The following is a 27,999-nucleotide window of genomic DNA, read 5'->3' on the forward strand; positions in this document are numbered from 1 at the left end:
GCCATTTCCCCCCCCTCCATTGGGCTGTGATTGGCGCCGGCTCTCGACGTTTGATGTGCCGCTCATTCGAAGCTGCTTTGGTGCGGAAAAGGCGCTGGGCTGCCAATTTTAGGTGCTACAGCGCAGCGAATGGGCTCCTGAGTGGCGCGGGTTGGGCGCACCGTTGTGGCCGGGCCGCGCTTTAGGCTCGTTGGAGCACCCGCCGTAAGGCATCATCAGCCCACGAAGCTTTCATTGTTTGTTGTTCAAGGTCATCTTTTTCACGCACCGTCAGGCGCCAGCATTGCGAGTTTAGCTCATTGATGATGATTCAAATAGCATATCACATAGTACTCATTAATTTCTCTTATAGCCTTTCAAAACATTTCTTAGCGGGTGCCCTGTGACATCAACCAGCCCCCAAAGCGCCATTTCATCCGGGGTCGCACCGGGAGAGGGAGACAGCGACAATGCCGAGCTATGTATGGAGTAGCAGTTCGTCATTCCGACTTGTTGCTGGCACGTTGCTCGGCTGGTCTGATGCACCGCCCTGCACTGCCAGCGGCTTAAGCTGCGCTCTAGCGACAGCCATACGCGGCATCACAGACTCGTGCCACTGCAGCAGCGCAGCGCGCAGCACTCAATAAAGGGCAGATTCCAGGCCACACGACCGCTAAAATCTGCCCACATCCAGCTGCATGTTCCTCAGTAGGTACCTCAGAAGGCATGTGCTGCGTCCGCCGACCCACCCCATCGCGGCTCGCAAAGTAGAGGTACCTTTCCCTCCAGTACCGCCCTTTGCAGCCCCATCTGCTGCGATGCCCCTAGAAGCCCGTCGTCACAGCGCTCGTATCGCCTGGCAGGTACCACCCTGTCTCGTACCGGTACTGCCCCCTAGTGCCAGTCCTCCAGCTCTTTAGTAGGGGTCGTCGCTGCCTGAGTGAGCCAAGAAAGAGCTTCCGGCATCGACTTCGATTTCGATTTCGATTTCGGCTGATCCCTTCCTCACCGTCCCCTCACTCTTTGTCCGGCTTGCATATTGCATTTCCCTGCTCTCGTGTTTTCCTCCTCTCTTCATCTGCAGCTCGCCGCTTTCGTTTGCCCGTCGGCTCCATCTTCATTCTTCTTCTGTCCTATCCCGACTCTTCTTGGTCTCCTCCTTTCCCACTTGCAAAAAAAAAAAAAAAAAAGAGAGAGCGAGAGAGACGGCAAACACCACACAAAATCCAATCCCAAAAAAGGAACCCCTGCTCAAAATCGCTGCAGCCTCCGCAAAGTCCAACCACCACGAGTCCGTCCCCCCAATAGACGCAGCGCAACTGCCCCGATGGTGATTCGAAATGCCGTCCAAGGAACGTGACGCCGACGTCAATGTCGACGACGACCGCCTGCGCGACAAGGCCCGTCGGTCCAAATCAGAGCGCAAGCCTGACCGAGACCGCCCCACCGCTCCTCGAAATCCGCTCGCAGCTCCAGCGACACCCATTCGCTCACCTCGTCCACCAGGCGACACCGCAAGAGGGAACCTGACCGGGACCGAGACAGAGATCGCGATCGAGACCGAGACCGAGAGAGAGACAGGGACCGCCTGCTGCCCCAGCGCCCAGTCTCCATGTCCGACCTGACCGTCGACGCAATGTCCAAGCTCTCCATCGAAAAGGATCGCATCTCGCTGCCTTACCCGTCCTTTGACAAGGCGCACAGCAAAGAGGCCGTCAACAGCCGCGAAGACATTGGCTCTTCCACCTCTCAGGCCAAGGCTTCCAACCCGCTGACGCCTGAGCCTACCGACGTTGCCTCGGGTGGTGGAGATCAGGAGCGTCGATCCAAAAACACCCTCGCCCCTGACGACATACCTCGATCAGCTTCTAAAAGGTCGTCTCGGTCTCGGCCGCCCACGCCTCCCGATACAGACGTCTCGGCCGCCAGAAAACGCGCCGAAGAACTCCTGGACCGCGGCAACAGGTCGACGCTTTCCAGGTCCGCCTCCCGTGCTGCCGAAGAGAAATCCTCAAAGGTTAGCCGCCGCTCGTCGACCAGCGCAGCGACCTTAATACGCTCACCCACAAACAAGATCCACGACAAGCTTCGGTCATCTGTCCTATCTCGCTCGTCCAGTACTGCCTCACATTCACGCCACTCATCCAAGCGGTCATCGTCAACTCGAAGCGCAAAGAAGAGCAAGCCTGAGCCGCTCCATGTCGACTCCTCCCCGTCCAGTGCCCAGGACTCATCTCCCAAGACGCCAACCCAGGCTCACCAATTCCCCTCCCACCTCTACGGCGACTCGAAGCGATCTCGCACTCCCGCCTCTGGCATTGACGGCGACGACTATGCATCCACCATTGCCTCGGGTACGGCCACGCCTGCCATGAAGGCGCCCACTCATCCTCCGCCGCCACCGCCGCCTCCTCCACCTCCTGCCGTCGATGTCCTCGACATACCCAGGGTAGATTATCTACTGCAAAACGGCGGTCTCTCAGCTCCCGTCACGAGGCATTTCTTGTCTGTTCTGCCCGTCCAAAACGGCAGCTCCAGGCCCTCACAATCCCCCCTCACTGGTGCCGAGACGCTTTTCACGCCCTTTGTTAGCCTCCTGGACCAGTATCAAACCGTCCTCTCAAAGCAAGGATCGGTTGCCGTGGCCACCGGCCATCGATCAGTCGCTCGTCGTCTGCTCGACCGGCTAGAGAACGTCTTCTCTCGAGACTTGCCACCTCACGGCTGCTCTTGCATCATATGCGAAAAGTCCAACGAACCTCACCGCGGCTTGAACTGGGGCGATGTGCTTGAATGGGTCAGCGGCCGTATTGAACTCCCCCAATGGCCACCCTTTGACTTGGCAGACATTGGCACCAAGGCGGCCGAGGTGTCGGGAGAAACCCCCCGGCGGCCAGACTCTCCCATCCAGCTAGATCCTGATATCGCTGAGGAGTTTAGAGAACACTATCTACGACAGTCAAAGAAGGTCCGGTCTGCTGTCGACAAGTGGCTCCACAGCACAGGCGAGACGCCTGTTCCGCCTCCTCAGGAGGTCGATGACGAGACGCTGAGCTTCGCCATCCTGACCAATCTCGACGCCGAGGACCGGCCCTTCTTCAACGCCCTCCTATCCGGATCAAAGGAGCTGAGGCCTGCCACGCGTGCACCAACCCCGCTTAACCGACCACGCAACGACTTCATCATCAAGACTGGTCTCTCCTTGCAGCGGCTATACCGCCTTCAGCAGGTTCCTCGTGATGCGGAGAGTGTTACCTATCTCATCAAGAACCGCCATACCCACGACCTTCTCATCACTCTGTCCAACATTAATAGCCAGGAATGGGAGATTCTAACATCAGGCCGATTTGACGGGTTCTTATGGTCAGGCGCTGACGGTGACGACTTTGGCGGTGTAGAGTCGAGGGGCCCGACACCATTCCGTGGTCCTTCGGCCCTGGGTTCTCGAAATGGCACCCCGTTCTCTCCGTATTCCCGCGGTGCGACTCCCGCGTCTTTCATCAGCCTTACTTCCTCCGGCATGGGTGGGAGCCGCCCCCCGGTTTCCAACGACGAGGAGATGGAGATGGCGGCCATTGCCGAGATTGAGCGAGAGATTTATCAGGGCATGGAAGCGTTGGAGGATGCTTTTGAAAAGCTACACCACCAGGCAGAGACAGTTCGAACTGCCCTGCGACAGCGCGGAGCCGGCCTCATGCAGAACCTCCAGAGCCGAAAACGCATCGACGTGCTCTCGATTCCCGGCTCGGGCAACTCCCTAAACTCGACCTACGAGCGACCTGCGTGGGCTGAGAGCGATGCTGGCAACGCCAGCGACGAGGACTGGCAGATGGAGGAATATGATCTCTATCCTGATGACTCGGCTAGCAACATCAGCAGCAGCCGACACAGGCGGCCCAAGAGACGTGTTGAACGTCGCACTCCGGCCCCCATCGAAGAAGAAGAGGAATAGAGGCGACATGAGTATCGATATAGAGAAATGGCAGAGAATAAAGGAGAGAAGCATATGGAAGATATACGAGTTGTCTACGAGCCACGATTGAAAGCCTGCGAATTTTAGTTTCAAAGTTTTTTTCTCCCTCCTTTATTAAACAAGCAAGCACTTGCAGTATGACCCATTTTCGCTTGCGTTTGCAAAATGACGACGGTGGAAGGAAGAGAAAGATGGAAAGGAGGCACGTGTATGCGTGTGGAAGAATGAAGGAAGAAACGGATGAAAAGGGAAGTGGCATTGGGAAGATTTCGAGAACACATTTCACTGTCATGGGAAAAAAAAAAATAAGAAGAGTTGGCTACGCGTTGCCAACAGGGCAGACGAGGTTTAAAGGTTGGGGCACATATTGGAGTTGATATTAACAATGTAACCATGTCGGATACCACATCTGTTGTACGGGATTTTTGCTGCGGTTACTGTTTTGGTCTTGTCTTGTTTTGTTTGGTCTTATCTTGTCCGGCTAGGATGCTGCTGTTGGCGAGCCGATGTTTGACGTTTGCGCTCTCCCTTTTCTGTCTCTTCACCTTGGTCTTTTTTTTTTCTTTTTTTCTTTTTCTTTTTCTTTTTCTTTTTGTTGTTCTTTTTCTGAAATGGTTTTTTAATATTGTGTTGCATGGTCCTATGATTGTCTTTATTATCGTCATCGTCATCGTTGTGTCATTTTCTTCTCATGATTGATTGATTGCTAGCTATTTCGGGATTTTCGAGAAGGAAAGTTGCGTGCGTGCATGCTTGTGTATCTATTTATTCTACAGAGTGAGCATGGGAACAGATAATCTCATCAACTATTTCATTCATCGGAGGAGAGCAAGGCTTATTATGGATGAGAGTCGTTTAACGCGGTGTCTTGCCAACGATGCTTGGTCTCATCTTATAATTGTGGAGTGGTCATTCAAGTAAGCTTCTGTTTCTCAATGGTGACAAACTCTTGAAGTTTCAGTCTACTATAATGCCATGACTCGGAAACGGATGACCATGGGCATCAACGCTAATCAAGTTTCAATAAACAAGTCTATTAAATCAGAGACAAGCTTATTCAATAAAGAACAAGTTTTATTAACTAAAGAACAACTATGACGTACAGAACAAGTGTTTTCAATAAACAACAGGTCCGTTAAATAAGAGAGAATCTTGGGTATCCGTACTGGTCAAGGTTTAGTTAAGAACCCTATTGAGTAGCAAAACTGGGCATGGGTTGGGATACCCGCACTCTGCAGATGCAGAACAGAATCGAATCGGCTCGTTCCGCTCGAGATCGGTCTATTGCTCGACAGTCTCGGCTCGGAATTCATCCTTAGTCTCGTCCGAGGCTAGGTGTAACGCGATGGCGCACCATCGGCAGCTTATTCAGAGCCACCTCTTGCCCATTCAAGGAAGCCCATTCGAGGACCTGTAAAGCCACAGTCAGTCAAACCGCCGCCTTGCACAGCGGCAAGATGATTAATCCTTCAGAGAGTATGATTAAGAATCAACGAAAACTTTACCCTTCGCAGAAGGCCGTCAAGCTGCCAGCAGCTTTCTTGCTCCATAAAAAACAAGCCACGATGAATCGGCCCAGCCACTATGAGCGCTTACAAGCGCCACCCAACCACTTGATCGAGCCTAGGGCGACGCATTCATTTCCATTTCAGGAATATGTAGACAGCCAACCAGCAAACACCAAAACACCCGCTATGTGCGGTTGTGATCCAAACATCAAGAACAGCAAGATGAGAAAGAGGCCGCGTCTTGTCCGATATGGAAGAGGACATACAAATACGAAAAACATGTGAGAAATTAGCGAGTTATCGACTAAGAGCTAGAATGGGGGCAAAAGAGAATGAAGACGCAAATGCAAGGTAGAGACCGGTGGAGAAGGAGCAGAAGTTGAAAGAAGCTATGCTCTTTATGCGTTGTCAGAGGTGTATAAAGAAGCTGATTTGTCCCCTCGTCTCAGTACTTTTCAAACACAACTTCTCTATTTGATTCTTTAGTCAGTGTGACGGCCTATTTACTCTTTTGCCTTGCTTAGTTTCAAACCTGTCGCGAGAAGCGAAGAGCCAAGACTCAAAGCTCCAACATGCCTTACCCATTTCCAGACACCATTACGGGCCCCAAGTTGGTCGCTGAATACGCCCCCATCATCAAGGGCAAGACTATCCTTTGCACAGGAGTTTCTCCCAACAGCATCGGCGCAAAATATGTTGAGACGATCGCTGGAGGCCAACCGGAGTTGATCATCCTCGTGGGAAGAAGCCTGGATAAGGTTAGCCAAACGGCTGAACTGATAACCAAGGCGCACCAAGAGGTCAAAACCAAAGTGTTGGGCCTTGATTTAACATCGTTTGCTTCGGTGCGAAAAGCGGCTGAGGAGGTCAATTCTTGGGATGACGTCCCCGTGATTGACGTGCTGGTGAACAACGCGGGCATCATGGCGGTGCCGTACGAGAAATGCGTCGATGGGTTCGAAAAGCATCTTACGGTTAATTATCTCAGCCATTTCCTCTTCACCAACCTGATCTTGGACAAGGTCCTTGCCGCAAAGGATGGTCGAGTGATTAATATCAGCAGCGGTGCGCATTACATTAGCGGCATTCGTCATGCGGATATCAACTATGAAGTGAGTCAACCGTCAAGTTGGGAGCGGGTTGGTCCTACTTCCTCGTCGCCACATGGTCATTATAAATCCAAAATTAAAGAGGGTTGGTCTGCTAACAAACAACACAGGATGGAAAGACGTACGAAAAATGGGGTGCATATGCCCAATCCAAGACGGCCAGCATTCTCTTCTCCAGAGAGCTTGCAAAGAGGTTGGGAGATCATGGACTTCTATCGTTTAGTGTAAACCCGGGAGCGGTTATGACCAATCTTGGCAGTCATCTGGACTTTTCGCCTGGAGGAGATGGAGATGAGTGTTGTAAGTTGAACCATTGTTTACGCCGCTTGCCGTGAGCTATCGGACCGCTAACTCGGAGGCGTTTCTCTTCTCTCTGCAGGGAGAATTTCTCGAATGGGTGGAGCACCATATGGCTGGCAAACGCCAGAGTTGATATCGCCAGAGCGAGGAATATCAACTCACGTATTTGCATCTTTCGATCCAGTTCTCAAGGGTATGCCGTCTCTCAGCAATCTCCCTCTTCTTCCCTACTCCTTGGTTCCTCTTCTCCTTGACCAACCTCGGAATCCTTTTTTTTTTCAGCTGCCAGCAGGGCTACTAGTAGTAACTAACGACTCGCATCATTCAGCTCACAACGGTGCGTATCTGGAGCAAAGGGCTCGGCTGGCAGATTACTATGTCGATGTGGTTAGCCCCGCGGCCATTAGCGATATTGAGGCGGAAAAACTGTGGACACTGAGCGCAAAGGCTGTTGGGCTGTAGGAGAAATGAATAAAGGATTAGTCCATGGTTAGGTAACTGAAAATAGAAACGAATTATAGTAAAAAAAAAAAAACGATAGCTTGAAGATTTGATTTGCCTGCTGGGTAGGTACCTGGTAATAAGCCGCCCCCAGGCTACTCCATACCTGGGCACTTGATATTCCCTATCCCGTTCATGCTCACAGTGATGTGCCCCACGCAAGATCCATGGATCCAATATCCAACTCGTGCACTTGGCAGAAAACGGCGGGCCGTTCTCCATACTCCATACAATACCCCGTAGCTTGGACCTCGCTAACGTTCCAACTTGGCGGCGGCGAGTGCCGAGAAGATCTAAGGATTTTCAGTCGAGACCCGTGGAGATGTCAGTTGCACATGCCTAGGACATACATCCATACCTAGGTGCCCTGGAAATGCATGCGGAGGACTTGCATACGGTGTAGTAACTAGGACTAGTAGACGCACAAATAGTGAACCATAGCATGGAGTGGCATGGAGTGGCATGAAGCGAGAGACAATCAGAAATCACGATGATATTAGATTTTAGGCACCGACAGGCGGCACACCCTGCCATCTGACACACTCAATGGGCCGCTGCTCTGCTTCCCCGCGTTCTTGGTCGCACCTGTCATATGGATATCGCGAGGATATCGCGATTATCTCGCGTGGATGGTGCCCAGTTGCCATCTTTACCGAGTAGCTCTACTCCCAGTTTCCCGATTCGAACTCGCACCGGCTCAGCTGCTGCCATATTGCAGCCCTCTTCACCTCACCGTGACTTCCACTCTCTATTTCGAGATAGCATCCTGCTTTCTTCACTTGCCTCGGTGTGCGGCTTTCCTTACCCTAGAAATTACAAATAATGGCGGCTTGGAGTTCAGCGAACTAAGCCATTACGAGAGACGGAGTAATAATACGTTGACCAGGGACCCGTTTTCTAGCCGCGGACGCAAACCTAAGTTGGCGCCGTGGCTTTTGAATTTTAGCTTTTTCTTTTTTTATTTTACAATTTTTGGTCTCTTTGCGAATAATACAGTGTGCATAGAGCAGAATATCAAAGGCGTAAGTGAAAAGTTTGTTGAGAATATTGCTCTATAGTCGAAATTGGAAATATGGCGACATGAGGCCAACGCTATTCGTCTTGGCAAGAACCGCCTCCCAGTCGTAAATGCTACCCAAGGAATTGAAGCGATAGATTAACCATCGGCCCTGTTTGCCGATCCTACTGTACCTACTAGGCAGTACGACTTACTGTACGAACGAATGAAGCGCGCCCAACCCCTGTGGCTCTTGTGTTGAGCTCTCACATCTCGAGATTCCCCAAATCAATCACACCAGCCGTGTCATGTCATGGTCAGCCTATTGCAACCGTGCATGCATGGGCATAACCAACAGCTTGATGCTGCAGGTCTTTGGGCATCAAGAACCAACAATTTGCCTCTTTGCACATTCTTCTCTCCTCCCAATATAATCTATTTTCTTTACTTGTTCTTGCACGAGTCGGTCCAGGCCTCTATTAATTGCTGTTTACCTTTGCCATCCTGTTGACAGGGTATCATGGCCATCTGACATGTGCATGCTTGTGCTAAATAAGGAACATCACCACCACCACCACCACCACCACGGCCCTGGCCTGCAATCAATATTGACGAGCTCGCAGCCACCACTATAGCCATCGTATCACCACCATCTGTGCCGTTTGCTTCCAATTCGCAGCGCCAATGGCAGGATTTCTCCGTGCGTCGCGTGGCCTCGGTCCAATGGCCGGGCTGCAGACGCCCAGATACCCCAGAGCGGATGATCCGCACCACTTAGGCTAATGTCTATTCATTGGATCCATGTCGCCGTACAACCGTCGCCTCGACCCGGGGTCGAATTGTGCCTATTCCCAAAGCACGTACCGTCTCATCCGGAGCGGAACCCTCCGCAACCTCTTCTGGATTGGAGTCGTTCCCCGCATCGTTGCGAGGGCCGAATGTCGACGCCACGCCTCGCCGCCTCTGTCCAATAGCCTCGTCCCACCGCAGTCGTATGAGTGGGCAAAAAGGGGACATGGCCGTATAAGCGGTGCAGCATGCCCAGCTGCTTGGTCCTCTGCTTTAGATAATCCGCCGGCGAAATTCAATCCTACTCTGGACGTGACAGACTCATACTGCCAGGACCTCACTCGCGGCAGCAGCTCTTTCTCGTTCGGCCCTACTGACCAGGGGGGGCCATTTGCCTGATCCTAACAAAGGCAACCCAAGCTCGTGGGAGACGGTAAGAAAGGTTGGGGAAGCGGCACAGCGCAGTGGCAAGGGAGAAGAGAGAAACATAAAAGCGACAGCGCCCCCCTGACAATTGATTGCTACCTCAGTCTTTTTCTTCTTCTTTCCCCTCATCCCTCTCATCTCTATTCGATAGTCCCTCGTACAACGGGGCGTTGTTGAGGAATTCAAGAAAAACCACAATCTCCCACTGAAGAAGCTGGTGTGGCCAAAGGGCTGCAGACAACCGTCGCAATGGGCGAAAAGAACGAGACTCAGGTTCATGATGAGCCGGACCATGTATGACAAACCACCCAATTCCATAATCCATCCCATTTCCCTGTCACCAGCGAGAAGTGGAAATACCAAAAAAAAAAAAAAAAAAAAAAAAAAAAAAAAAAAAAAAAAAAGACAAAATTTTGCTAACGCAGCTTTTCGGTATGATAGGGCGAACTTAGAACCGCCGTCGTCACCGGCAATGAGGCCTTTGCCGAGGCCATGATCAAGGAGCCGCCCAATGCTTACACCCAGGCTCAGTTCTTCATCTACTTCTTCTCCCTCATTGCCTTCTTCTGCAGTACCATGAACGGTTACGATGGTTCCCTCATCAACAATCTCCTGCAGAACCCCTGGTTCAAGGCAAAGTACCATGTCGAAAACGACGGCATCTGGGCTGGTATCGTCTCCTCCATGTACCAGATCGGTGGTGTTGCCGCCCTTCCTTTTGTCGGTCCCACCATTGATGGCTTCGGTCGTCGAATTGGTATGCTATCTGGCGCCATTTTCATCATTGTCGGCACCATTATCCAGGGCGTTGGCAACCAGCAGGGCCAGTTCATGGGCGGACGATTCTTGCTTGGATTCGGTGTCTCTCTCGCTGCTGCTGCTGGTCCCATGTACGTGGTTGAGATTAACCACCCTGCATACCGTGGCCGTGTTGGCGGTAAGTTTTTATTGTCTACTCTCTCTCCTCGTTCCATCATTATTCCTCTAAGCAATTCGCATATGGCGGATATCATATACTAATCGTCATCTCTTTCTCTCTCGCTAGCCATGTACAACACCCTCTGGTTCTCCGGTGCCATTCTTGCTGCCGGCGCCGCTCGAGGCGGACTCAACACTGGAGGCGACTTCTCCTGGCGACTCATTGTCTGGCTCCAGGCCCTCTTCTCTGGTCTCATCATCATCTTCGTCATGTTCCTTCCCGAATCCCCCCGATGGCTCTACGTTCACAACAAGAAGGAACAGGCCAAGGCCATCCTCACAAAGTACCACGGCAACGGCAACCCCGACTCTCCCTGGGTCACTCTTCAGCTCTTTGAGTACGAGCAGCTCCTCAACCAGGACGGTGCTGACAAGCGCTGGTGGGATTACCGGGCTCTTTTCCGCAACCGTCCTGCCGTCTACCGTCTCTGCTGCAACCTTGCTGTGACCATCTTCGGTCAGTGGGCTGGCAACGCTGTCTTGTCCTACTTCCTCGGCTCTGTCCTCGATACTGCCGGCTACACTAGTACCATTGCCCAAGCCAACATTACCCTCATCAACAACTGCCAGCAGTTTGCATGGGCTATTCTGGGTGCTTTCTTGGTAGACAAGGTCGGCCGTCGGCCTCTGCTGCTCTTCTCCTTCACTGCCTGTACCGTAGTCTGGCTGGGCATGACCGTTGCTTCATCGCGGCTCGCAGCATCCCAGGACGGCGTCGACTCCAGCGGCAACCCCATCTTCACCAACCCCTCTGCATCCAAGGCTTCTCTGGCTATGATTTTCATCTTTGGCGCCGTCTACTCTGTCGGAATCACTCCCCTGCAGGCCTTGTTCCCCGTCGAGGTGCTCTCCTTCGAGCAGCGTGCCAAGGGTATGGCCTTTTCCAGTTTTGCCACCAACGCTGCTGGTCTCCTGAACCAGTTCGCTTGGCCAGTATCCATGAAGAACATTGGCTGGAAGACGTACATTGTCTTTACCATCTGGGATGCTGTTCAAGTCGTTGTCGTCTACTTTTTGATCCCCGAGACTAAGGGACGCACTGTAAGTACCAATTACCCCACCTTCAATGATGATATCTTTCTCTGTTGTCTAACATTCCTCTCCCCGCTATAGTTGGAAGAGCTCGACGAAATCTTTGAGGCCCCCAACCCAGTCAAAGCATCGACATCGAAGAAGGCCGTTGCTGTGGACGACCACGGTGGCATCATTAATATCGAGAAGGTCTAAACGTGGGGGTACGGAACAAATACGTGCCACGAAGGATTATTACTTTTTGATTTGTTTTACGGCCTATTTAAAAAAAAAATACCTATTATGCAGCTGTGTGTCGGGTTGTTGGGCTGGATATGTTGAAGGTTGCTTGCGTTTGTACGAGACGCTCTTTCTTTTTTTTTTTTCTCTCTCTTTCCTCCTAGAAGGAGAGAATCGTCTTTTTTGCCATCTTATTAGTCGTTGTTTAACGTAATAATGATATCGAGGGGGGAGCCCAACTCTGCAGCATTCAGAATCTCAACTGCTATCCAAGCTTGTTCACGTACCTACCTATCTATCTAGTGTGAATCTCAGTCGGTCCATCTCGCCTTTATCCCGACTGCTACCTACCTACCTAGTATGGATAGCTTTTGTGTGTGTGTGTGTGTGTGTGTGTGTGTGTGTGTGTCTCGTGCATCAGCTAGATGCTGGTATCCCGCGTGGACGAATGCAGTTAATATGGACATGGTTGCCCATCTAGGTATGTATGAACAGCATCTAGCCACTGCTGCACCCCACAAGCCGAATATCCCAGCGGCAATATACGGAGTATTATGAGACCTCTAGCCATCATGTGGGCTTAGATCCAAGGTCAGCAGTATTGAGGCCAGCAAGCTTCCCTTAGCCCCATACCTACGCGAAGCTACTACTGTCTCTCCCTTTATGCCATCTGCGCAAAACTCTTATTTTCTAGGCTTAGTACGTTCTCATACATTAATAGCTTCTAAGACTAGCAGCCATATAGGGAAAAAAAAACATGGGGATATACTTCATATTGCCCGGTGCATCAGCTGTTCTATTACTCCGGCGCCCATTCAGACACAGCACCAATAACTCCGTGCCAGTCAGAAATCACGATATTAACCGAATTCCCCTCCCCGCCCCCACTCTCCTGATCTTTTTGTTTTCTTCTTTTTTTTTTGTCTGTAGTCTCATCGTCTCACTCTCCTCCATTCGGAGAAGCGTTTTTTTCTGCAGCGGCTTAACACCCCGCAAGGGGGCTAGACCACAGTCCAACCTGCCCACGGGGTAGGCGATTTTGAGTGGGATGCTCCGGTTTGTTCCACCCATTTTTTTGGGCTGCTATGCTAGTGCTAGCCCTTTCTTTTTCCCTTTCATGTGCTTTGCGGGTATATGCTCTGCATATGCACTGCAACCGTCTGAATAGAATTGCCTTTATTGCCTTCACACTGCTGCTAGTACCTTTGGAGCAAGTACTTAGTAATTAGTACGGTACTGGCAGCTAGTGGTGCCTTCTGTAGGATTCACTTCCCTACCTCTTTTTACCCCGGATTTTTTTTGGGTATGATGTCTTCTTCCCCTTTGACTGGGGCGGAAGGAAGAGAGACGCTATCTAGGAGTTTCCACTTCTCAGCGCGTGCATACCGCACGTTCAAAAGAGCTGCTTTTTTTTTTTTTTCGGGGTTTCACTGCCAAGAATAAGCTAAACATTCTTGTCACTATTTTTATTTTTATCCCTGTGCCTTAACATGTGAGTGCGGTACCTGCCACTTGTCAGCCGCTTGTGAGTCTCTCCTTCTCATCTTCATTGACTGTCAGCAAAACTCACTACCCCCCCGTCGCTCTTGCCACTTGGGCATTTTTTGCGAACCTTTTTTTCGTAGCCCCTCGTATTTTTTCCTCGGGATACTTTTTTTTTTTTTTTTTCCAATTCTTATACACACGCGCGCTCAGTCAGGCCGCATAGTTTGATCGTTTTCGTTTCCTGTTCTTGATGGTCTTGATGCACAGCACCATGTGCCTCCCACTCTTATTGGTTCCCCTTACGTGATCGATTGTATATGACGCAGTGTTACCATTCGCCTCTGCTGCTACTGTAATTGGGGATACCAACCAGTATATCTAGCCGGGACCGACATCATGTTTTACACTTGTGAGTGGAGTATTATGCAACGACTGCCCCTATTCCGAAAACACTTCCTGCTCTCTCGCTTTGTCTCCCATGCCTAACCTGTCAGTTGCATTTCCTCTTTCTCTTTCTTTCCTAGTTTCGCCATCCCGGGTTGGCTAGCTAACAAGAGCAAAATGATACAGTCCAGGGTGTCAAGGGCAAGACCGTGGATCGGTCCCCTCAATCGTCATCGGACGGCAATCGGTCACAAGACGCAGCCGGCGGCAAGGCTGGTAAGAGTCTCCACGCCTGTCTCGAGTGCCAGCGCCGCAAGATCCGCTGCGACGGGAAGCAGCCTTGCAATCGGTGCCAGACTAGTCGATCACGGAGAAGATGCGTGTATGAGCAGCATCGCCAGCGTCTTGTTCCATCCAGAAAGTCAGTAATCTGCTCTCGCATCTTTCTTGTTCAAGTCGCCTTTTCTCCCCCATCTCTCTATCTTACTTAACTTGGTAGCCATTTGTTTCTTCTTTGCATCTAAAACTGTCTCTTCAGTTGTTAACTTCCTTTACGTAGATCGCTAGAGGAAATATCACGGAGTCTTGAAGAGTGCCGTTCTGTGCTACGGCGCCTATACCCTAATCATGAAGTCTCACAACTTTTGTCGCTGTCTCGCCAGGAGCTGCGAGATCTCCTGGACCAACCCGTACAGCAAGAGACTGATGACGTTTCGATAACCCCCCCTTCTGCCGATGAGGCTCAACATCCTCAAGAGCTTGAAAATATGCCCGCTCCAAAGTCCGAATGGGACGAAGAGCGCAGAGAAAAGGACCAGATGCCGGTTGAAGCTGACGATGTCAATGCTCTGTCGCTCTCCATGGGCAAACAAGCTGCCTCGTATCTCGGTGCATCGTCCGTCAAAGTGGCCTTGACAGTCATGCTTCAGATTCAGCCACAGCTACAGATTCTGCTTGCAGCACAGTCGTCTCCTGACGCTTCAAGCGACGAGAATGCACGCATCAACAAAATTCCACTCTTCCGCGCAGCTTCCAGATCCACCAAGGCAAAACCTCCCATCCCATGGACTTACAAGGGACAAGCTCTTGTCGACGCTTATTTTAAACGTGTTCACATTTTGACTCCTATGCTGGACGAAAGCTCATTCCGTAAATATTACAATGAGGGTCGTCGATGCGACGCGCCTTGGCTCTCCCTGCTCAACATGGTCTTTGCCACAAGCAGCATCATGTCTACGCCGTCAAGCAACTTGAGCCACATTAAATACTACAATCAAGCCATAGAGCACGTCCATCTCAGTGCATTTGGGAGTAGCCACATCGAAACCATTCAAGCCCTAGCACTGCTTGGAGGCTACTATCTCCACTATATCAACCGTCCGAATATGGCCAATGCCATCATTGGTGCCATACTCCGAATGGCAACCGCTCTCGGTCTACATCGAGAACCACCGCCAGAAGAGCAGTTTGACGCGGCGGTAATTGAGACACGAAGACGCACCTGGTGGACACTGTTTTGTCTCGATACATGGGGTACAACCACTCTAGGCCGACCTTCTTTTGGGCGATGGGGGCCAGCAATCAATGTCCAGCCTCCTAAGCTTGTCACAGAGCAAGTATGCCTGCCTCCTATACTTTTTGCCTACTTTCGCTATTTGATATTGTATCCTGACTAACAATTATCACTCAACAGGAAGAAAGCGACTCTGCACAGTATGCCGGCATCATGCCGCTGCTTGAAAACATCAAATTCTGTAAAATCGCAACAAAGGTCCAAGACATGCTTGCAGTTACCCCTCTTCTTAAGACAGAAGATCGCAGTCATTTGGACGGCCTTCTTGTTGAGTGGTTCAACAATCTTCCCTGGCTACTTCGTTCCACGGAGCCCTGTGTAGAGCCGCTCCATCTTTCGCGTTGCATCATGATATGGCGGTATTGGAATCTACGCATGCTGCTTTACCGCCCAGTACTTCTAACCTTGGCCTGCAAAGCTCAATTACCCATTGAAGAGCAAGACGTGGTTGCCGTGGAGAATTGCCTGAACGCTGCGCGGGAGATCATTGACAGCGTGTCAAAGGGGTGGACGCGCCAGCAAATGTCTGGATGGAACGCCGTATGGTTTCTGTATCAGGCTGCTATGATCCCGCTGGTTGCTATTCTGTGGCAACCTGATAATCCATCTGTTGTCCATTGGCGCGCTCAAATCGAGTCGATCCTTGAGCTGTTTGAGGCAATGCAGGATTGGTCACTTACGGCACGCCGTAGTCGAGATGTCGTCAGCCGTCTTCTGGAAGCCAGTTCTCAGATCTCCAATGCAACATCAGGAACTGACCCTCACAATCCTTCTCTTCAAAGAGGGGGGCCAAGCGGCGAAGTAAGCGGATTCTGGGGCAGTGAAGGAGCCGATGCCATCCTTCCAAGTGGTTACAGCACTGGGACATTGTAGATATGCTGGACCAAGACTGGCCGTGGAACATGGAGGTTGATGGGTTAGCCTGGGGCCAGCAGATTCCTCTGCTAGAGGAGGATAACGATGCTGGCAGCTACAGCGTCGACGACGGTTCCATGGGAGTGGATTATCTGTCACTGGCAACTGCAGAGACCGATGCTTTGTCGCAGCCTCCACAGCCACCGCCTTAGACTCTTTCTTCTTTTGAAGGCCGACGCTCTATTTTGACCCTGTGTTGAAGCAGAAACTGCTCTTCTTCTCCCTATCCAATCTTTCTTGCCTCTCGTTTTCTGCGGCAGTATTTTGCGCCAAGACGCTATATGCACTTTGCCAGGGGTGGTTTACTCCCGGCTTCTCCCCCCGAGTTGGGTAAATAGCGGGGACATGGCGGCGTAAGACTCACTCAATTGTTAGTCCCGCTCGACAACCCCAAGGCGACGCAGCTATTGTGCTTAGAACATTTATATAAAAAAAAACGGTTACATCGTGAACTCTGCGCAATAACAAGCACCCCAAGATTGCGATTAGCGAGCGACTTTTTCTTGTGCAAGTCTACGACGCAATTATTTCTCTACTGCTTGCAAGAAACCAAGAGATACGAGAGAAAATGGCAGAGCAGGCCACCCAAGTCGTTGTGGCTTCGCACAACCCCGTCAAGATCTCAGCCGCAAGGGAGGGCTTCAGCGGCATGTTTCCCTCTCAGCCATTCTCCTTCACCGGGCTGAACGTGCCGTCTGGCGTTGCTGACCAGCCTATGACGGACGCGGAAACCCTGCAGGGAGCCAGGAATCGAGCTCGCAACGCCCGCGAAGCAAAGCCAGACGCCGACTACTGGGTTGGCATCGAGGGCGGTGTAGACGACAGTGGAGATGCCATGGAAACATTTGCCTGGGTTGTTGTGCTGGGCAAGCAATCCGAATCAGCAGCTGAATCTACCACCAAGTCCGAGAGGATGGGCCGGGCTCGCACAGCAGCATTCTTCCAGCCAGAAGAAGTAGCGAGGCTAGTGCGCAGTGGCATGGAGTTGGGACCAGCAGGCGATCAGGTGTTTGGCAGCGAAAACTCGAGGCAGCACAGCGGATCAATAGGGCTGCTGACTGGAGATTTAATCAATCGGTCTGCATACTACGTGCCAGCGGTGATTGGGGCGCTGATTCCATTTCGAAATTCGACTCTGACATTTGCTCAATTTTGATCGAAGAGGGGGCATGATCACGAATGACATCAATAAAGGGAGCGTGAAGGCTGAAAAGGGGTCACGATGATGAAGACCACAGAGTACAAGTCCAAATACAAAGTCTAGCTAAGGCTAACGAAGCTGAGACCGACGCTGAGGCGACACACAAGCCTAATGGTCATCTACAAGAGACATTGAGAGAAGAGAGAAGAGAAAAGAGAGAAGCGGGTTTTGCTTTATTAATTAGATATCACTACAAGCTCAGCAATCCATTGACGTGTCTGAGAACCATGTTCACTTGCTATGACGGATTACCATTGCTAACAAATTATTTCGTATCTATGCTCTGAAAAGATCTTACTCACATGGCCTCTCAAATGAGTAGTCGCTCTTGGCTAACTTTGGCTCAGTCGAAGCAGGACATACTGACAGCACACATTTGCCTGCAGGCGTATGAGTTGCAGAAACGAAGTTGCGTGGAGTCATTTGCTCGCTCGTATACGGACTTTTTCAGAGCTCTTAGCTGACATATTGGTGCCTGACTTACCATGTTCTTTTTGTTTCAGCCGCCCTTTATCCGTCTTAGTATGCAATGGATTTCGAAGCTGCTTCAGCCACCTTTTGCTGCTAACGAAGCACTGAATCCTGAGAAAACTGCAGCATATCAACGGTGTCCGCCCTGATTTTTTTGTTTTCACGACATGGGGTATCATTATAAGGGCAATTACTCCGAAAACGGCGGGCGTGTTTGCTGTTAGCCTAAGTGTAACGCCGCGGACTAATTCTAGCTGAGAAACAGAGTTTAGGTCTCCATCCTTAAAGCCAACACATGTTGGGCTCGTTTCCCTGCTAGCTTCTAGATGCTTTAGAGAATTTGGAGAAGCTGGAGGGGGAGGGGTGAGATTGAGATATGACAAAGCGGATCGTATTGGTAGCTGCCATACCATCGTGAGATCGCCCTCGGGAGAGCCGCCCTTTCCACGTGGTTTGGACAAGCCACAAGCTGAAGGCTATTAGGTTTATCAAGCTCGAAATCTAAAGAATGAAGAGAGTTCGATGTCTCCTCTTGTTTTGTTCAAGAAAAAAACGACGCCACCAACAACACCACGTGCTGAGGAGAGCATAAACAAAGCCATTCAAACAGAAGCCTCATGTGTGACGATGTATCCAGGGTACCTGTATTTGGGCAAAATGGCGCGTGCTTTGCCAAACCTCTGACCAGGAAGAAGCCTTCCAGTTTCGTTGTAAAGAATGAAAGAATGCCCTTCTCAAGCATTCTAAGCGCGGCTTCCAAAAGCTGTCATTGGACGTTTATGAAGCGTATTAGAGAAGCGATCAAGAAAACTAGGATAAGGAGAGAGAAGTACGTGGCCATTACTAAAAGGTGGTAGCTTAGGGGAGTTTAAAGCTCCTGCTTATCCTCCTATCCCTTATACATGCCACAAATGCTTCAAGCATTCTACTACTGTTGTTCACACCACCACTGCTATTGCTGCTGCTGCTACGACAAGCTCTCTTCATTTGCTGCTGTTGGCTGGAGATGATGTCACTTTACTAGGAGAGCTTGCTAATGAGGGCAACACTTGAGGCGTTTTCCACAAAGATAGAGCGGAGATGCGGGGGATGGAATAGACATTTCCACAAATTAGTGCTAACAAGCTTAGCATGTTTCTATTTAGAGGAAATAGTACTATGAGATGAACCAACAAACAAATAGCAACGTACAAAAGACATAGAGCCAAGAAAGCTCTAGATGGTGCAGGAGTTTGCGACCCTACGGCGAAGCCGAACGAAAAACTAATATTAGACCAAGTTGAAGAGATTGATATGTCGACCAACAACACATGGATGGACGCCGGCTTCTACAGCTTCCGGCATGCATTATCTCACACGATCCAACTTACACGCCACAACCACACCGCATATCGCCGCGCACGCTACGACTACAGCTACGTTGCACTTTAATTATAGGGCTGACGATCAGCTCTTGTTGGGCGCCGATCCAATAGCTTCCAATTTTAAAGGTGCCCCGGCGAGCGACCCATGATCCGCAGGGTTTCTTACTCCTTTTGAACCACCGGCCGATGCGGCACGGAGCGCGGGGCATTGTGGAGAAGAGAGGTGGAAGCAACATCTTTCAAAGACCAGGGATTATTGAAAGCAAAGTTGAAAGTTGAGTTTTCGGTGCAGTATCATAGGGGAAGTGGACAGATAAAACATGAAAGAAAGATGGGTGTTAAACACAACGGGACGAAGCTTCCACTCTTTGCTTGTGTTACTGTATCCGCAAGCAGCACAGCATCCACTAGTGCCGGCGTCGCTTTAGCTCATCCGCATCATCCAGCTTCCTCCTGATTAGCGGTGCTAACAAATGCTGTTGGTGGCGCTTGTTATTAAAGGCCTAAAGGCCCTCTCTCTGCGTCTTGCGTGTGTCCGCCACGGGCTGAAAGTTATGTCGAGACTAGAGATGTTACAGTAGCTGGGCGCATGACATGAGATATCTACTATGATGAGATGTTTTCATCTGATGTAATCGTCAATGGATACTGCTACGACAAGTGTTGTAGCTGTAGGGAAGGCTGCACGAGCCTCGATGAGGCGTAGACTTCGACGCTAATACTGGTCAGTACAGGACAACCCACTTGTTCACTCTCAGTCACTCGCTGTGCGCCAGGAACTGCAGTGTAAGAGAGCTGTGTGGCCCATTGTCTCTCTCCATGAGTACGACGCAGCGCATGTGTCCAAACTCATCAGACAGACACAATTATATATCTTGCAGTTTGCAGAAAGCAAAGATGATGAAGAGGCGGAGAAGAAGGCACGTGTCCAGCAGAACCTTGTGATAGCTCGCGTTTGGTGTTTATAAGAGAGAACATTGCATAAATTTCTCTTTGTGGGCTTATGAAAATGAGATTCATCTTCAATATGTTGAGCAGCCTTGTGTTTCGGCTCATCTTTTGTCGAGGGCTTGGATTATCATACTGGCTTATGCTTCTTAACTACGAAAAATGACACGGAAGGGGCTCCTCAATCTGAAGACAATGTGTTGTGTTGTTGATTCCTCTCAAGCTGCCCATTGTGACGGTACAGGGGGGAGGAAGGTGGACGGAACGAAATTTTCATTCCTATTTTCTAGTTACCTATCTATCTACGAAAGAGAGCGCTCCTATTCCAGCATTCCGAACCCTGCTAGAGTCCCTTTATACCAGAGATCATCCATCCCCAAACAGTCACATTCATCCCATTGTCCACCCCAATTTTCCATCCCAATACTCTGTCCCAATACCCTATCCCAGTGCCCGTCCGACCAGCCAGTTCCAATCATCTAACCCAATTTCCGTCATCAGGATCTTCCAGAAGACCCCACTACCGATAAAAATGAATGAATATAGCTGACATAGCAGATTGATCTTTGGCAATATCCCTCCCCTATGTCGCTATCCTTTTCCTCGGGGCCAAGAAAGAGACTTTCCTCCCCTCCACAAGGCATTATCATGGTGTTTCAACAACCTCTGTTCCCCTTGACTATCAGAAGTGCTCCAGTCTTTCTCTCCAAGACGCTGAAGAACCATCATGAAATACCCAATTTACGCGACACCGCGCATAAAGCAAAAGACAAGCGTACCAGAGAAAAGTACAGTTGCTAGAGCAGCAGTTGTTACGCAAAATATTTCTCTTTCATTGCTGGGTTGTGTCGCCTATCGTAATTGATACGCAGCCGAGGTACGTCGTACGGAAAGAAAGGCAGATCAAGAGGGAAAAGAGAAATCGGATTTCTCTCTCCAACTGATTGTACAGCAATTTCCATGCATACCCCTCGCCCTACAGGTACTCATAAGAATTAATGAGATTAGCTAGTGAGTAGCAGAGATGACAAAGAATCTTGTGCAGAGCCACCTAGCAATGAAAGGGAAACGTATGAATCGAAGATATTTATCACCAGAAGACAGTTTTGCTCTTTCTGGCCACTTTGAACCGGTGTCTTCGATAGATGAAACCTGAAACAAACTGCTTCATAAAAAGGTGAAGCAGGCAAGAGTCGGAAGAGATTCATATCAAAAGAAAAAGACCCAATAGGAGCAATTCTTTGGACATAAAACAATCCCCCAGGCCTTCCAAGAGCCATGCCATGGTAAGTACTTGCCTCTTGAAAGACTGTCTACCTTTTCAGGTAGATGAAACCAGAGATGCCTGATTTGAATTGTGAGAATGCTGAAAGCCTGATGATCTGGACCAGCATTCGGCGAGGCATAATTGGCAAGATAATTACTTGCCGGGAATCCAGCCCCCAAGAAAGCATGGAAATTGATGCCATGGCTAACATTTACCTCTTGGGGGCCGTCTATCATTACAGATAGATACAACCGAGGTATTTCAAGAGGGAATACCCTCTTCTTTAGTTGGAGCTGCTTTTTTTGGAAGGGTTTTTCCTTTTCATATTTTTTTAAGGAGAGGTTTTGTGGGGGGTTTTTTTTTTTTCTCTCTCATTGGAGCTACTATTTTTTTGCGGTCCTCCCCCCTTTCAGCACGACCATAACTTTTCACAATTCGAGCGTCATTTTTTTTAGTCTTTTTTACCATGATCATGCTGATAGTGGGGGAGTTTTTGCGATCAGATGGACCGTCTGTCAATGATGGAATTGTTAACTCTTGCTTTTGAAAGCATAAAAATGGCGGCTTGTTCACTTACTCGCATTCTATGTTGTGATAACGAAAAGGAAACGCCAAAAATGGCTCAATATGGGCATGTTTCCCCTGGGAGGCAACCTGTCATGATATTTTTAGCAACATCCCATGAGAAGCAGATCACATTGCTACTTACCTTTGAGGTGCCCCCCAGGGATAGAGATCACTTGGGGGGAAGTCAAAATCTCGACAAAGTATGCCAGTCAGGGCTGAGGATGGAGATGAAGAGAACGAAGAATTGAATCAAGTGGAAAGAAGAGGCGCGCTTATATAGACGTTTTCTCTCTCTCTCTGGAACTAGAAACGCCGCACTCATTCCCACCCATGGATGGAAAGCCATAGAACCCAATGGGATGAGAGATGGGCAACTGAATGCCGAATCAAGGCATGATATGTGGAATCTAGCGTAAGTCACCGACCTACATGACATCTACAAAGCCTTGTTAAGCTAGGAAATGCAATTTGGTGATGCCGGAAATAGGGGAGATGAGATTCTTGTCTCAGCACTATTGGACCAAGGGCCCATTGTCGGACGGGTTCCTATTGGCATTCCCTCACCGGCTGCATCAAAGTGGCATGGCAATAGCAGCAGTGGCCAAGAGCTGAAAGAGAGAAAAAGAAACGAGTATGATGCGAGAGTGGAGGGGTCCGTATGCGAGAGAGAGAAAACGCATGTCGAGACAAGGCGAGAGCATGCTATCCTACTGATAATTCCCCGTACTAACTGCTACTACTATTCTAGTAGTATTATGAGCAAAGATGACTTATCACCATTGAAGTGACATGATGCCTGTATGGCTGAAGCGATGCAGGACTTAATTGCATGGCCAATGGCAGGATAGGAGCTGGCGCCGTGTAGCTTTCCTTGGCCGAAACATGGCTGCACGCTGCGCTGTGGCTTTTTATCACGAAATCACGATGGCTACGATGGATTGCAGGCTTTTGCATTAGGGCAGATGTGGGCATGAGAAGCTGTTATGAAATATGCATAGAAAGGAGGTGAGTTATGTGTGTTTACGGCGTGCTTGGTATATTACTTGGTTGTGTATATTGCTTACTTGTAAGAGGTATAGGCCATAGGCACGCAACAATACCTACCTACCCACCTGCCTGCCTACTACGTGCGAGCCAGAACAGTATCATGACGAATATTGGAGAGTGAACGCAAAGCAAGACGACATGCATTGTGCAGCAAGTATTGAGTATACCTGGGCAATAGGTATTAATATTAGTATTCCGGCTGCTAACATGGGAGATCCGAGAGGAGTCGGTTAGCCCATTATTTCCCGGCTTGGATATGGTTGTCATGCTGATGCTTGCTGCCAGTCTTGGGGGCCAAGGACTAATCCTTATTTCGCTATAGCCGCAGCTGCAATTCGGTCACGCATGCAGAGCACATATGTAGGCAGGTATCATATAGATGTAGGTGCTAATCACAAGCAGAAGCACACGGTTGTACACGTCAACTCGCAGATACTACAACTTGCGGCAATCACACTGCTTCAAGTAGTATTACTATCAGCACTCTATATGCCGGCTGAATCATGTAGCCACTTTCACTAGCACATACGACACATGATGGATCGTGGGGGAGCGGAATCGGCTGCCGAGAGTCGTGACATTTGAGATAGACTCAGTGTTGCCAGATTGTTGATTTGGGGGCAACTTGGAGGTTGAGCCGTGTGTGGAAGTACATATAATACGAGTAAGTACTGGTCAAGTGGCTGAGACGCAAATCTGCCCACCCTGAAGCAAAAGAAAGGATTATTGTTTTCTACTGTGGAGTAGTACTACTTACAGTACTCGTCGCTGCTTGCCATTGCCTGCCTATCTTGGTACGGAGCAGTTGATGCCCGACTGGAGGCTGAAGCAGAGACGTGCGTCCAAGAGAATGTCTCCGAGTCCTACCCTTTCCTTTTTAAATTTTTATGTGCTTACTTCGAGGGTAGGATTATGTGCTCTCTACCTACTACTCGATGCCACTCTGCCAGGACAAGGGGTCTATTTTGCTTCCTATTACCAACTAACTCGTCCAAACATATACTAGACACTTTCCAACGGCGTACACGCCCCCTCCATTCTATCCATGCCCCGGACGATTCCTACGGTTTCAAGCATCTTATACAGCTACTGCTATCAAGCAGCCACGCCTTCAACACAGACGAGGCTGCCCCTCCCACGTTGCCGCCCATAGTGCTCCGCTTCCATTGGGCTACTGCAGGTCCTGGTGGAGTACCCGGTGGAGGAATCATGCAGCTAGGCGATGCATGTCGCAAAACAGGTTAGCGTTTGCAAGGGGAAAGCGAAGGGGGTCTCTCGTCTCTTATGGGCACAGCTTGAAGCAAGTTGACATAGAAGTTGCTGATAGTACAGGTATAGGTACAAGACTTGATACTGGTACTGATGCCGGTGCCGATACCAAGTGGCGAGAAGTGGGCAAGATGCAAAGGAGAGCCCGTTATTCCAGCGTAGGCCTTGACCAGACGCGTTTATTGTAAGAATCCTGATCCGCGATCGATTGGGTTAAGCCCTAAAATTGCAGCAGCAAAGGCCAGGGAGATATTGAGGCCAACCCCATGAATCGATCAGTCAGTCAATTTCAGAGTGCAGTCAAGTATCCTCTCACAATTTCATTATTATGGTGGGATTTTACAGAAAATTTGGCATTTATGCAGCCCATCTATGTTTGTTTGCTTGGTTCCGATATGGCTGCTTTGTCGCTACGCCTCTGGTCTTTACCTGCCGATGGGATGAGCTTCACAAGATGTGTAATGTGAAGAAATATCAGTTATAATGTTTCGTTATGCTGAATTAATTACTAGGGAGGAAGGAGCAGGTAAGTGTTTGCTATCTTTTATGGCAGTGAGCTCGGCCATCAAAACATAAGGTCTTAATAGACTCTACTTACTTTGCATCATCGCTTATAACTTACAACTTATACTCGAGACAAAACAAGACACAGAGCAACACTTCTCCTTCACCATGTCTTCGAATATTGGTAAAGTTATTCCTTAATGCCTCCGCAAACGGTATTGTTTCGCTCGCGGGCTAATTCGGACTCGTTCTGTCACAGCATCCAAACTGCAAAAAGATACCTGTCCATCATCAACCAATGCCCTGCCAGTCCATGGCTACACACTTGTAGTAAAAACCATAGGGGATAAAACTACAAGAAGGCTAAGCGTGAGCCCAGAGTGTACCGCCGCCTCGACTCAATTCAGGGCACGCATATCCCTCCCTGTATGCCCTGGTTACCTGCGCCTGGATCAAGCGGTACACTATAGTAGTCGCGACTATCACTGCTCCTTGCTTATGAACTGTGGAGGCGATCCTTTACATGAGTGTGCGCAGACGCCGCCCAAGGAAACCCTCATCGCGAAAGCCTCCAATGTGTTTCAAGAGATTCGAGAGCTTGAGATTCTGCACTATGATGCCGAGACTCGCAACATGCCCTATAAACAGGAACTAGCTACGTCATGATGGTAGATTATAAACGGTCTATAGTCCACAAGATTTAGTCACGATAACCGCACTGGTAAGAAGAGACAATGTGGCGATGTGCGCAACGGAATACCGAGATCAGAGAAGATCGTACGAGGAGGTGTTACATCTTCAGCTCTGCTTGAACAGAGGCATCCCAAGGGCGTATACCTCTGCTGCTGGTCCTGAAAACGAAGATAAGGGAGCCCGAGGGGTACATGCTTTGATGCTATATGAAGGAAGATACTGGAGTGAGATTAATCTCGCTCGGTGGGACTAAGGCAGCCAAGCGCCTATCTGTACCTAATCTTCCTTTTCCAAGGCATTGCATTAAGCGCCAGCACAAATGTCGGGCTGGTCAGCTGCCTGGCTTGCTAAGGCAAGGTCTCATTCATAGCTCAAAAATTCTAGTAGATGTAGAACCCATGTATCAAAATGATAGGAAGCCCGAGAACTTTCGGGCGCAAGGGAGATCATTCTCCCAGACATGCAGGTATCCTATCGAGCACAATAGGAAATTCCGTAACCGATCTCCTCTTCTTTTTCCTTCTTTCGAGCCTCATCGCAAGCGAGGCTGATCAGGCTTGAGTCAGATGGCTAAATGATTGGAAGGCCGTGATTTTTCGGACGCATGTCTCAGTGCCACCTTTCACTCATCTCTGCCCTTATGGAGTCTGGTGGCTAAATGATTGGAAGGCCGCAAATTTTCGGGCGCAAGGCATGACCAATTTTTGAGACATGGTGTCGCCTTGTCATGGCAGTGTCTGATCCTCAAGACGCCATGTCGTAAGTGAGAGGCTGAAAGCCTTTGTCAATATGGAGACTACTGGTATTAAACCATTGGAAGGATGTGAACTTTCGGGAGCAACAGGCTTGATACATGATCGCTTTGGTATGTATCATGTGTCGTCTCTATTTTTTTTTTTTTTTTTTTTTTTTTCTCTTTTCGAGTATATCGTGGAAAACGCTCAGTCGCATGCTTACCCGAGAGGCTATTAATTAAGGTGATGCTGAGAAGCCCAACCATCATACAATGTGAAGCCCGGAATTTTTTTTACTATGCATATATTATTTGACAGCGAATACAGGGTAGCAGATAGTTCCTGTATATGAAATATTTCTCTAACGAACTCTCTCACTCAAGTATTGCAAAGTGATTATGTAGATACTAAGTACTGTAAGGCTGCACATTAAATCAACGGGTACCTTTGGAGTATTGCGGAGGGTTGTCTAGCAGCAGAACAGGTACCTAATACTTGGATATTACTGCCCCTCCAACAATAGATTATCGATAGGTATTATAAAATAAGCATTCATCAACCTGCTCTTATTATCATTATTTTTTCTTATAACTATCCCCCCCTCACTTCTTCAAGAGGTGTACATACTGTAGGCTTAGCAGTGTGTGTAGATACGAAGTACCTAGGTACCCAGTAGTGTGCGGATTCGAATCAGCACGTGCAGATACGAACTGCTTTCCGTATTTCCCTAGTCCTCCACTGCCACCTGCCAAGGGCTGCCAAGGGCTGCCGGGACTGCACCTTCCATCTCTACAGTATCAATAACGAGGCGATGCACGTCACGGAGTTGCGGCAGTGCATAAATGGTGCAAGCGCGGGTAATTAGTACGAAAATCCCGGCGTATGATTGGCCACAGCTGGGCCTGTCAGGGCAGTACCTGGCGCGTTTCTGGCAAGGGAAATTAGGACGGTAGAGGCAGGTGTAGCGCAGAGCGTGAGTGTCCGTTCTTCTAATTTATGTGCGCACGCAGGCTTGGCAGGCTAGAGGAATGGAAGAGAGGGCAAACAAGCTTCAAGCCTTTCTTCTCCTCCCGTTCCATCTCACTCTGGGGATGCGACTAGGAGATGCCCATCACGGCATTCCCTCCCCGGCCATCTCGTCTTTCCATCGTATCCTCCGCGCTATTTATACAGCAAAAGAAAAAAAAGTGGTGCAAGATCCGCCTTTGAAATGTGAGACGGCCACGGCACACACACGGTATGGATCTGCTGCCCCCCTGAACCGGGAAACTAAACAACGCTTACTGGCAGCGACCAGTTACGAGCAGCAGTGAAGCACTGGCCTGGCCAGGGGTCCCCCGTTCTCGTTTCGCCTCGTCGAATGAGCGTGCCATTTCCTACTCTTTTCAGGAGAAGCCAGCGCCCCGTATTTTATTTTAATCTGCTAGCACGGAGAGCGGCGCGCCAGCAGTGCTCGGCGGCCTCGTATCCTCGACGGTTTATGCGTGCGATGCCGTCAAGACCGTCCACTTTGCTCGATCTGCGAGCGGATACCACTTTCATACGGCCCTGAAACGGCGCTTTCGGGGGACTCAGCCACCACCCATGGACGCGTACTCGTCACAATCTGCATCAACCACAACGCTCGACGCTCGTTTTCCACTCTGCACGCTCTCTCTCCGCTCTAGTCGCTCATTTTCCCACCCTACGCCGGATTTCTGTCGCTGTCCCGTTCTTCCTCCTTCCCCCAGACTTTTCCATTGTGTGTGGGTGGACGATTTGGCGAC

General features: G+C 49.7%; 9 protein-coding genes across 9 annotated transcripts; 8 read left to right on the plus strand and 1 right to left on the minus strand.

Moving 5' to 3' along the window:
• Positions 1 to 731: 731 nt before the first annotated feature.
• TrAFT101_000664 (uncharacterized protein) lies at positions 732 to 5,365 on the plus strand. Its single transcript, XM_024899205.2, has one exon. It carries the CDS (start codon positions 1,592 to 1,594, stop codon positions 3,929 to 3,931), a length of 2,340 nt encoding a protein of 779 aa, XP_024764885.1. The 5' UTR covers positions 732 to 1,591; the 3' UTR covers positions 3,932 to 5,365.
• Positions 5,366 to 6,032: 667 nt separating this feature from the next.
• Positions 6,033 to 7,331, plus strand: TrAFT101_000665 (uncharacterized protein; the record flags this gene model as incomplete). Its single annotated transcript, XM_024909372.2, has 4 exons — positions 6,033 to 6,572; positions 6,680 to 6,869; positions 6,949 to 7,062; positions 7,198 to 7,331. The coding sequence occupies 4 exons, from the start codon at positions 6,033 to 6,035 to the stop codon at positions 7,329 to 7,331; spliced, it is 978 nt and encodes a 325-aa protein (XP_024764886.2).
• Positions 7,332 to 9,168: 1,837 nt separating this feature from the next.
• On the plus strand, positions 9,169 to 9,555 carry TrAFT101_000666 (uncharacterized protein; the record flags this gene model as incomplete). The annotated part of the gene is made up of 1 exon (XM_024903284.1): positions 9,169 to 9,555. One exon carries the CDS (start codon positions 9,169 to 9,171, stop codon positions 9,553 to 9,555), a length of 387 nt encoding a protein of 128 aa, XP_024764887.1.
• Positions 9,556 to 9,831: 276 nt separating this feature from the next.
• TrAFT101_000667 (uncharacterized protein) lies at positions 9,832 to 11,787 on the plus strand (the record flags this gene model as incomplete). Its single annotated transcript, XM_024907450.2, has 4 exons — positions 9,832 to 9,876; positions 10,024 to 10,519; positions 10,628 to 11,601; positions 11,674 to 11,787. The coding sequence occupies 4 exons, from the start codon at positions 9,832 to 9,834 to the stop codon at positions 11,785 to 11,787; spliced, it is 1,629 nt and encodes a 542-aa protein (XP_024764888.1).
• A 1,589-nt stretch (positions 11,788 to 13,376) lies between these two features.
• On the plus strand, positions 13,377 to 16,320 carry TrAFT101_000668 (uncharacterized protein; the record flags this gene model as incomplete). Its single annotated transcript, XM_066126111.1, has 5 exons — positions 13,377 to 13,785; positions 13,867 to 14,101; positions 14,240 to 15,296; positions 15,374 to 16,054; positions 16,111 to 16,320. The coding sequence occupies exons 3-5, from the start codon at positions 14,448 to 14,450 to the stop codon at positions 16,318 to 16,320; spliced, it is 1,740 nt and encodes a 579-aa protein (XP_065982210.1). The 5' UTR covers positions 13,377 to 13,785; positions 13,867 to 14,101; positions 14,240 to 14,447.
• A 416-nt stretch (positions 16,321 to 16,736) lies between these two features.
• Positions 16,737 to 17,324, plus strand: TrAFT101_000669 (uncharacterized protein; the record flags this gene model as incomplete). The annotated part of the gene is made up of 1 exon (XM_024899200.1): positions 16,737 to 17,324. The coding sequence occupies one exon, from the start codon at positions 16,737 to 16,739 to the stop codon at positions 17,322 to 17,324; it is 588 nt and encodes a 195-aa protein (XP_024764891.1).
• Positions 17,325 to 20,964: 3,640 nt separating this feature from the next.
• TrAFT101_000670 (uncharacterized protein) lies at positions 20,965 to 21,655 on the minus strand (the record flags this gene model as incomplete). The annotated part of the gene is made up of 2 exons (XM_066126112.1): positions 20,965 to 21,128; positions 21,451 to 21,655. 2 exons carry the CDS (start codon positions 21,653 to 21,655, stop codon positions 20,965 to 20,967), a joined length of 369 nt encoding a protein of 122 aa, XP_065982211.1.
• Positions 21,656 to 24,974: 3,319 nt separating this feature from the next.
• TrAFT101_000671 (uncharacterized protein) lies at positions 24,975 to 25,472 on the plus strand (the record flags this gene model as incomplete). The annotated part of the gene is made up of 2 exons (XM_024907451.2): positions 24,975 to 24,990; positions 25,066 to 25,472. 2 exons carry the CDS (start codon positions 24,975 to 24,977, stop codon positions 25,470 to 25,472), a joined length of 423 nt encoding a protein of 140 aa, XP_024764894.1.
• A 1,789-nt stretch (positions 25,473 to 27,261) lies between these two features.
• TrAFT101_000672 (uncharacterized protein) lies at positions 27,262 to 27,546 on the plus strand (the record flags this gene model as incomplete). Its single annotated transcript, XM_066126113.1, has 2 exons — positions 27,262 to 27,470; positions 27,531 to 27,546. The coding sequence occupies 2 exons, from the start codon at positions 27,262 to 27,264 to the stop codon at positions 27,544 to 27,546; spliced, it is 225 nt and encodes a 74-aa protein (XP_065982212.1).
• Between the last annotated feature and the right edge of the window lie 453 nt (positions 27,547 to 27,999).

Source organism: Trichoderma asperellum, chromosome 1 (assembly GCF_020647865.1).
Source record: "Trichoderma asperellum chromosome 1, complete sequence".
NCBI lineage: Eukaryota > Fungi > Ascomycota > Sordariomycetes > Hypocreales > Hypocreaceae > Trichoderma > Trichoderma asperellum.

Excerpts from the sequence above, each read along its gene's own strand:
- TrAFT101_000664 (XM_024899205.2), top strand. The coding sequence starts at position 1,592 with ATGTCCGACCTGACCGTCGACGCAATGTCCAAGCTCTCCATCGAAAAG.